Source organism: Triticum urartu, chromosome 7A (genome assembly GCF_056163025.1).
Source record: "Triticum urartu cultivar PI428250 chromosome 7A, HENAU_Tu73, whole genome shotgun sequence".
NCBI classification, from domain to species: domain Eukaryota; kingdom Viridiplantae; phylum Streptophyta; class Magnoliopsida; order Poales; family Poaceae; genus Triticum; species Triticum urartu.
The window spans coordinates 251,510,486-251,519,836 of record NC_141879.1 but is presented as its reverse complement, the minus strand read 5'-3'; the positions used below and the strand labels follow the sequence as shown (position 1 = coordinate 251,519,836).

The 9,351-nt window shown below is 44.2% G+C and overlaps 1 protein-coding gene across 5 annotated transcripts; it reads left to right on the top strand.

The window, feature by feature from the left end:
• The first annotated feature begins 1,088 nt into the window (after nt 1-1,088).
• On the top strand, nt 1,089-6,639 carry LOC125518887 (Ran BP2/NZF zinc finger-like superfamily protein). Of its 5 annotated transcripts, none has more exons than XM_087534404.1 (10): nt 1,089-1,285; nt 1,418-1,467; nt 1,566-1,674; nt 1,771-2,038; nt 3,155-3,225; nt 3,399-3,450; nt 3,539-3,648; nt 4,353-4,383; nt 4,575-4,726; nt 6,127-6,639. In XM_087534404.1, exons 1-10 carry the CDS (start codon nt 1,274-1,276, stop codon nt 6,301-6,303), a joined length of 1,032 nt encoding a protein of 343 aa, XP_087390530.1. In that variant the 5' UTR covers nt 1,089-1,273; the 3' UTR covers nt 6,304-6,639. The 5 variants fall into 5 exon arrangements, with proteins under 5 accessions (XP_087390530.1, XP_087390529.1, XP_087390532.1 ...); XM_087534403.1 differs by having other exon boundaries at nt 1,768-2,038; XM_087534406.1 differs by having other exon boundaries at nt 1,768-2,038; nt 6,013-6,639.
• The last annotated feature ends 2,712 nt before the right edge of the window (nt 6,640-9,351 follow it).

Sequence of the window (9,351 nt, the reverse complement as noted above, 5' to 3'; positions counted from 1 at the left end):
TTTAAAGATGACATGTCATTCTTCATGTGTCTTTTCTATGGCGGCTGCTACAAATCAGCCGGATGATTTCTTAGAAAAATCATCCGCCTGTACAACCGTCCGATAAGCGTGCAAGGGGCCGTTGGATCAAAACAGGCAGCAGTGAGCGTGACAGCTTCAGCGCAGCCCCCGCGGAGCTCCAAACAAGCATCGACAGCTTCCGGTGAGCTCCATTGCAACCCGACGGAGCTCCAATGCGGCACCAACGCTCCGGCGGAGCTCCATTGCAACTCCGGCGAGCTCGAACGCAGCACAAAGGCTCCGGCGAAGCTCCATTGCAACTCCGGCCGAGCTCCATTGCAGCTCCGATGAAGCTTCAACGATCTCCTTGGTGCTTCACTGCAGCTCCGGCGCGCTTCATTGCAGCTCTGTCATGCTTCGTTGCAGCTCCGGCGGAGCTTCGACGACCCGGAGAGCGCTCCATTGCAGCTCTGCCGCCGGCGACTTGCAGCAACCAGCCGCACCGCCCCGACGTTGCGCTGCAACACTATGGCCATGGACGAGTTCTTGCGTCGCAGCACCGATGGGTCGTCGATGAGCGGCCGCCTGCCCCTGTGTGTTGTGTCGCCCCCTCGGGGTTGCAGCACCGCGGCGGTGGCGCGTGGCGGAGATGCGCGCGCGGGGGGGGGGGGGGGGGCGTCGCCAGCCGCCTCTTGGTTCGCCGCACCTGGGCAGGGTTGCCGGCGTCCGCCATGGGAGCCTATCTCCTTTCTCGCGTGTGACGACACAGAGATGGGGAAAAGGAGAAAAACAATGCATGAGAACGTGTGAAGAAGATTGGGTTCAAAGAGATAAGGCCGGCTGGGGAGCGATGGATGGCCCCACAAGACACGTGTCCAACACAACGCGCGACTTACGTTTGTTTGTTTTCATCCGGATGAAAACAAACGATTTCCCTTTTCTAACCTTTTACAAATCATGTGAACCAAAGAGGCCCACTTTTTTGTTTAAGAGAGTAATAGGATAGAACTCTCTTTTGGGGAGATTGTAAAGTGGGGCTGAATATTTTTTGCGCCTAATAAGGTAGAAGGGCCCAAACGGAGGCACCTCGGCATACGCCGTAATATACAGCGTCCAACGCGGAGGCAGCCACCAAACCAGTATCGACAAGACGTCAAAACCCTAGACCGGCGACGCGTTCCCCTCTCTCGCCGCCGGATTCCCCTCCGCCCGTGCGTCTCGCGGACGTCTTCGCGCTCGCCGGCTGCTGTTCTCGGTTCGCCCACCACCAGCAATGTCTTCTCAGGTGAGTCCACTTCGTCTTCCCAGATCGAATTGTGGCTCGCTCGAATTGCTGTCGAGGTCCACCCGCCGCGGGGCGAAACCCTGATGCGACACCAAATCCTTAGCCGTGTTCATCTCCCCTTTGCGTTTGCAGATGAATAACCGCATCCAGTCCGCTGGAAAGCGCGCGCGCACAGACGGTAGGTTGCTCAAGCTGTTCCGTTTGTTCATCTGTTTCCGCCCCGTTCTGTGAGCAGCGCCTGACATGATTTGCCTGTTTTGCACGACCGGCGTTCAGGTAGCCGGCGTGAGGACGACTGGATTTGCCCCAGCTGTAACAACGTCAACTTCGCATTCCGCACCACCTGCAACATGCGCAACTGCGACCAGTCCAGGCCCGCGGATCACACGGTACTCGCATCTCCTACTTGCTGTTCTCGACTCAATCATGTTATGTGCTGGGTGTTTTGCATTTACCTAGTGCCGCTGTTGCTTTTTGCCTAGAAGGCTATGCAGACTCCACCCCACTACTCGGTGCCGGGGCGGTACATGCCGCCGGGGACGCCTCCGTCCATGTACCTCACCGGGGCTCCTCCCCCGTATGGCTCCAACCTCTATAATGGGCATCCCATGCCACGCTATGGCATTCCTCAGCTCCCCCCGGGCTCTGGATATCCGTATGGCTATGGCGGGCGAGTCCCGATGGGGAGCCCCTATGGGCCAATGCATATGGCGGCGCCACCCCCGTATTCTAGTGGTTCTATGGTTGGTGCAGGTAAGATGGCTATGATATCTCTGTTACTCTGTGGTAGCGCTACTTTGTCATGTGATTAGCTGTTCAAATGCAATAAGCAGTATCTGATATGTAAAAGAAAAACACAACTATTTATTTGTCTGAACTTACTTGCCAGGAATTATAGTAGCACGTCCAATATATTTCTAGAGAGAATTCCTTATTTAACACAGTGTTTAAATTTTATGCCCTATTTGACATTGACAAATGATTTCTTCCCTATCTAACTATGAGTCTAAATTTTTATGCCTTTTATGACACTTCTGTCCATTTTGAGACTAAATGACACCTGAAAAGACCCTTTTGCTCCTTACGTGGTATGTTTGTACGTGTGCGTGCTGCTGCGTGTGTGGCGCGCGCACACGTGTGTGTTGCTGATGTTACACGTGCGCACATGTGTGCTGCTGATGTTACACGCGCGCACGTGTGTGCTGCTGATGTTACACGCGCGCACGTGTGTGTTACTGATGTTGCGTGCGCGCGCACGTGTTTGTGAGTGTGTGTGCGTGCGCGGCGTGTGTGCTACTGATGCATGCTGTCTGGGTTTGTGCGTGTGTGGTGTTGCATGTCTTGCTCGGTGTGTGCTGCTGCGTGTCTTCCTCGGTGTGTGCTGCTGTGCGCGTGCTGCGTGCGTCTGTGCTGCTCTGTGCGCGCGCGTGCGTGTGTGTTGCTGCGTGTGTATGTGCCGCTGCGTGTGTGTGTGCTACTGCCCTGCACACACATACAACATGAGGGGCAAAAGGGTCTTTTCAGGTGTCATTTAGGCTTAAAATGGACGGAAGTGTCATAAAGGGCATAAAATTTAGACTCGTTGTTTGATAGGTTAGAAAAAGTTTTTCGGTGTCAAATGAGGAAGCGAAATTTAAGATGGTGTTAAATAAGGAATTGTTTCATATTTCTATGCATACTATATATTGTTCTACACTTCTACTGTACAACATTTGTTTTTAATGGATAAATTACTTGTTGATTTCTCGGTTTTTTATTTGAGTCAGTTCTTGTCTCTGATGCTTGTTGAATAGGTGTTTTTAGATCTGACCCAAATGTTGTTACAGTGTTTCTAACATTCGTTTTTGAATTTCATTTCCCTGTAAATAGGTGGAATGTACAGCATCAGCATGCCCATGGATAGATATGGCTTGGGCTCACCCGCTGGTCCTGGGGCAATGGTAATTTACTCCTGTACATATTAATATGAGTTACATCGCCTCAATTGGTTGCTGCTACCTTTTGTGCCTTCTATTTATGTTGTGTGGGAAGGTTGTTTCTCATTGTTCTTGCTGTTTTGGTGTGATTGACCATGCTAAGCAATCTGCATGTCCTTTATTTCTTTCTCTTGTAGGGCACAAGGGCTGGTTCCTATTCTGACGAAGGCTCACAGAAGAAATCTGCTGGTATAAATTTGCATTGTCCTTTTCACTGGTCAATCAATTTTGTTGGCACTCAGATTTATTCTCTGCCGCTTCTCTTGAACTATTTTAGGAGCTGGACGTGATAATGATTGGAAGTGCCCTAATTGCAACAACATTAACTTCGCCTTTCGGACAGTCTGTAACATGAGAAAATGCAACACACCAAGACCTGACACCCAGGTTTGACACGGTTCCTTCGCACTGAGATTTAAGTTCATATGTTATATTACTAGCCGAGCCAACTTCATAATTGTGCTTTGAAGTTGACATTGCTGCCGCAGCCTACAAGCTTAGTCATCTGTCTGAAGTATATGCGATGTGTAAAAACTGTTCAGTGAGATGTTGTTCTATGTGATTTGACCAAATTTACATATTTGCTATGTATCTGTTGATCAGTGTATGTATATGTATACTTGGACTTTTCTTGGGCATTATAGCTTCACCAGTTCTTTTTGCATGGTAATACATGTCTTATTTATATAATAGCTTCACCACTTGTTTGATAACCATTCTTTAAATAAAAAGGTATTTACTAAATTCTCATAGGTTGCGCATATCTAAAATCCCTATGCATTACAACTTAAACAAGCTGTCTCGAACCAAACCAAGAACGGTTGCTCATTCACCTGGCAATGGGCATCAAGTTTTTGTCATGCAGTTGCACCATTAGATTGTGCATTAGTGCTTATGTGGAGTGTGATCAATTATTTTGAAGCTATTAGTGGGCAAACTGTTAGTGTATTTGGTTATGGTTATTTTTCTTCCTTATGTTCTTGTTAATGTTGGATTGGCTATCTATTTATCATTTTAGCTTCTTTTACTGTTTGTAGAGCTAAATTGTTGTATTACTGTACTGATGACATACATATTAACTCTTCCTTCAGGGATCCAAACCTGACAGTTCAAGAGCTCCAAGTAAGTTTTTAGTGTTAAACATTATACATGCTAATTCCCCCTTACCTTCACATATATCAAAGTATTTTGCTTGTCTTGTTATCAGTAAATATTGGGGAACCCCTTTTCAAGATATGCGTCAAAGCTTTGCACTAGTTTATTAGATATATTCGAAACACTATTCAGTTATACATCTAACTTTGACATAACAGAACCAAAGACTCCAGAGGGTAGCTGGAAGTGTGAAAAGTGCAATAACATAAACTATCCTTTCCGGACAAAATGCAACCGTCCAAGTTGTGGGGAAGAAAAGCCATTGCAGGCAAACAGTCCTGATGATCTGGCTACAGATCAGGACAATCAGGTATGTGATTCAGAACGTCCACTATGGTCCTTATTGTTTCCATGCCTTTTCTTATAGAAAACCAAAAACTGCGTGCCTTAAATATTCTATTCAATAGTAACTTTATTATTTTTGCCTATCTCAGTGTTCTCTTGTGCATGGCTTATATATCGTGTCCTTAATGTTACAGTGAGTCCTAGAACAGTAATGAGGTCAAGAAGGTTCAGCGTCGTCGTCAAGTTTCAGTCTGAATGTCTGGGGTCCATCTGTGTCCGTAGTCGCTGCTGTCGTTTCAAGTTTCTTCCCCTTGGGACCATATAGTTGAGTCACAGCCTAATGGTAAACGTTGTGAAGTTGGCAACTGGAGTCATGGCTTTTCATATCTCTACAGATTTTGATCAAGATCATCCATTTGTTAATACCCTCCTGAAATTTGTTTGCTTGTCGTGGACACTGGACTCAGGGGAAATTGCTATTTGTTATAATGGATTCTAGCTATATATGTGTCTTAGATGTCTTTCATCTGCAGTGAAGTATTACATAGACTCCTTGATTTTTCTCGATTGGTTTTGTCCAAGTTATGTTTGTGGTCTTCAGTTTTAACTCATGTCCAGTTTGGGTATTGCTGTTAATGTCTAATGGCTCGATAATGGCGGCTTTTTCTTTCAGATAAAATCTAAGATATGTTTATTATAGATTCTTTCAACTTGGGATTTTCCCTTCCATTCACAATTAGTTTACTTACTAACGTAAGTAATGTTTAGGAGCACTTAGCTTGCACTGTTAGTTATGTTTTGGAAATTCTCGACAATGGGATAGCAAAGGATCAGAAATTGATACTTGTACATCAGACTTGCATCAGTATTTTGGTTGGTCTTACCAAAAAAAAAAGATCTGTTGAACTAACCAGAGCAAATTCCACTACATTTCCCCATCATCAATTAAAGATTACCCCCCGCCCCTCTGTTGGTATTGGTGAAACGACTGCTAAACATTTTTTTAGGCAGATCTGTTCAGACCATGGTCTGTTTACCTTGCTTTCCATCATTTTGGTAATACATTTGAGGGGAAACTGCTATCACTGTAGAAACAATATTAATTCTTTCTTAGTACTTATCAAATTTCCTTGTTGACGGTTCATTATAATAATTGGTACATGCAATATGCCATTTTTCTTGAAATAAAAATAGAAGTTAGGCATGTTGACTCCCTAGAGCTCACCAATGTCCTGTTATGTGCATATGTTACCATGTTCTCTGGAGCGTAGCTAATGCAAGTTTTACCAATCTGATGTTTTTGGATCAAAGAGATGATAGATGATGGAAGAGTGAGTTGTGCATAATCGCATTGTGGAGTGTGCATAACCTCGCATGCTTGGTTGGATTGGTGCTCTTTGACTGACTGGGTGCCATTGAAATTAGTTTTTGTCATGTAATATGGGGAAGCTTTTATCAAAGCTGCAACTTTCACATGACTTTGAAGACAACAGTGTTCTAATCGAGAAGGATGTTCCCGGCCACGCTGCTGGACTACCGGTACCGACAAGTTCGCATGCCCTGCGAATGGCAGCTCTCAGTGAGCTGCAAGACAGTTTATAGATGACAAGTAACCATTTCATTTTTCTTTGAAAACGTTTGTATTGTGTGGACCCATCATACTCTATCAAGCAATCAACGGTGTTGCTCACAGCCATCTTGGTACGGACTTGGATTGAAAGCTTGGTTTAGATTTGTTTGGAGTGCATATTTTACTTCTGTTCTCATTCTTACGATTTTCTTATAATTGTATAATTGAGGATTGGTTGGCTTTGTTGATTTGTTATATGTTTGTTTGAATCTGATGTAAACTATTTTGATTCTGCTACATTGTATTTCTTGCAAATACGGGTGTTCCCATATTTGTTCAAAAAAAATGTTCCCATATTGCTTGTTTAATATCGTTATATATCTGGTCGGCCAAATCTTACAACGAAAGCATATGTGAATATTTACGTCGATTTTGGTGTCTACTCCCTACGTTCTTAAATATAAGTCTTTTTAGAGATTTTACTATGAACTATGTATGGATGTATATAAACATATTTTAGAGTGTAGATTCACTCATTTTGTTCCGTATGTAGTCCCAGTAGAATCTTTAGAGTGTAGATTCACTCATTTTGTTTTGTATGTAGTTCCAGTAGAATCTCTAAAAAGACCTATATTTAGAAACGGAGGGAATAGATCTGAGGCTATTTTCAGAAGCGTTTGCCGCAATTCCACTACTCTTATCTATTATTGGCTTTTCCTACTACTATCTTCGTCTTGCTGAATAAGTCATTCATCTAGTTTTAGGTCAACGATTTAACTATCTAAATATGTATTATATTTGATAAAAAATATATATTTAGAAATTACATCAGTGTAGAAATTTAATGATATACTTTTTATGACATATAACACATATTTAATTCTTCAAATTGATGATTTAGAACTACGCGAATGATTTATTCACCTAGATGAAGGTAGTATTAAAAATCGATTTTAGTAATGTGAAAACACATGATTTTAATCCTAATAGTTGCCCCCCAAAAAGCACGCTGTTAATCAAATCCTCGACACATGAATTCCGTCTCGGTTGGGAGTAGTTAGCCGCCGCGTACGGAGGAGGCATGCGGCGCTAAATCGATGCGATATATTATATAAAAGAAAAATGGAAATCGGTGCGATGCTTCCGCGCGGCGCAAAAGGATATCTCTGACGTGGTGCGAGGGACGCGCGGGCGCAGCGGCATAGAAGCGGCCAACTATCCATGCCAAACGTACACGCGACGTGGGCCACGCGTGCGTGCGAGCGGCGCGAGGTCTGACTGTGCTAGACAATGGACATCCCCAGATACAACCTGCGTCCGCCGCACGCCGAAGTAAGCACGTGCGTAATCTGCACTTGTATTCGGCGATCATTCGTACTCTCTTCATTTCTATATACAAGGTCATAAACTCATTTTATAGGTATCAAGATAAAATTTAATCCATACTTTGCAGGTCAACTTTTTTTTCGTTTACTAAGATCATTAATACGCAACATGCATGCAAGGAAATTGAATGGAGGAACTAATTAGTGTCATTATGATGGCATGCATGCAAGCATTAAACAAATTGCTAGTATGAGAAAATATCATTAATTCTTTTCTCGATTAATGTTTGTGGCCTTGTATAGATGCAAAACGTATATCTCATAGTGGCCTTGTATAAGTAAATAGAGAGAGTATTTCAATCCCTTCACGTACATATGTTTTTTTTGTGAAAAGGCGCAGGATATATTATAAAGGTTCAAGAAAAGTACAAAGCACCCCAAATATAATAAAGATTGCATCGAGGATCTGGACCACCGAACGACCACTACCGCCGCCAGAAAGAGCTGTCGCTTCTCTGCTACCGAAGCCGGCCCGACCTTGTTGATGGCAGCCGAGAAATCTTCATGCACGTGCCCATAGGATCAGCGCCCCAGAACCGTAGTCGTCGCCGTTGAACTCTTGAATTGATGTGAAGCACCCGCCATCATATCACATACGCATAACAAGAAATCTTAACCTTGATGTTTGAAGCATTTTCTTCAGGAGAAAGGCGATCCCTAGCACGACTAGGGTTTTGGCCGCCGCCGCCGGCAGCGATGGCTGTCTATCTGGTATCTGCCCCGGCAGGGGTCATGGGCCCTTCCTGGGAATCTAGCTTGATGGCAAGACAGGAGGAGGAGAAGAGATGAGTTAGCTGGGCTGTTGTTTCTGCGAACTATGATCTGTTTCTCTAGGTTGCTTCAAAGGATCAGGCGCCTGTAAAGCTCACGTCCCAACACACGTTTGGAGAAGTTGTTTTTCTGTCCCGGCACAGCCCGGTTGCTCTGCAGGGTGGTGTGTCGGTTTCTTGTCCCTCCGTATTGTTCAGGATATGGTAGGTTTTTTGCTTGCAATGAGGATACTGAGTTGGAATTGTCGTGGCCTGCAAAACGCTGCGGCAGTACGAGCGCTTTTGAATGCTCAGAAGCGCAGGTGTTTGGACGTAATGTTCCTAATGGAAACACACCTGGATGAGTTCCCTACGGAGTGTCTACATCGCTGAACTAAGATGGATCATAAGTATGTTGTCCGAAGTGATGGCCAGAGTGGTGGTTTGATAATGTTGTGGGAAAAAGAGTTTGCAGTCTCCCTCAGAGATATTAAGGAGAATTTCATTGATGTGTTTATTGGAAGTGGGGCTGATAATCATTGAGGTTGACTGAGTTCTACGGTGAGCCAAAGTGGAAGGATAAACATTTATCTTGGGATCGGTTGAGGGAACTAAAATCCATTGGGGATATGCCATGGATGGTGATAGGAGACATGAACGAAATAATGTACTCTTTTAAGAAGGAAGGTGGGAATTAAAGACCAACTCACTTCATGCAAGCGTTCAGAGACGTGATGGATGAGTGTAACTTATCAGATCATGGATTCATCGATGATAAATTTACTTAGCATCGTGCCCTTATCAGAGAATGGTTAGATCGTGCTCTCGTGAATGATGGATGGAATTCGATGTTTCCAGGGGCAGTCTTACAACATTTGGATTTTTACAAGTCGGGTCATAAGCCGATTATTATGAACATGAATGAAGAGATCTGTCAGGATACTGT

Bases quoted from the DNA above. Each gene is read 5' to 3' on its own strand.
- LOC125518887 (XM_087534403.1), top strand. The intron at 1,675-1,767 runs GTACTCGCATCT...CTTTTTGCCTAG, and splicing joins CCAGGCCCGCGGATCACACG to AAGGCTATGCAGACTCCACC. The intron at 2,039-3,154 runs GTAAGATGGCTA...CCCTGTAAATAG, and splicing joins TGGTTCTATGGTTGGTGCAG to GTGGAATGTACAGCATCAGC.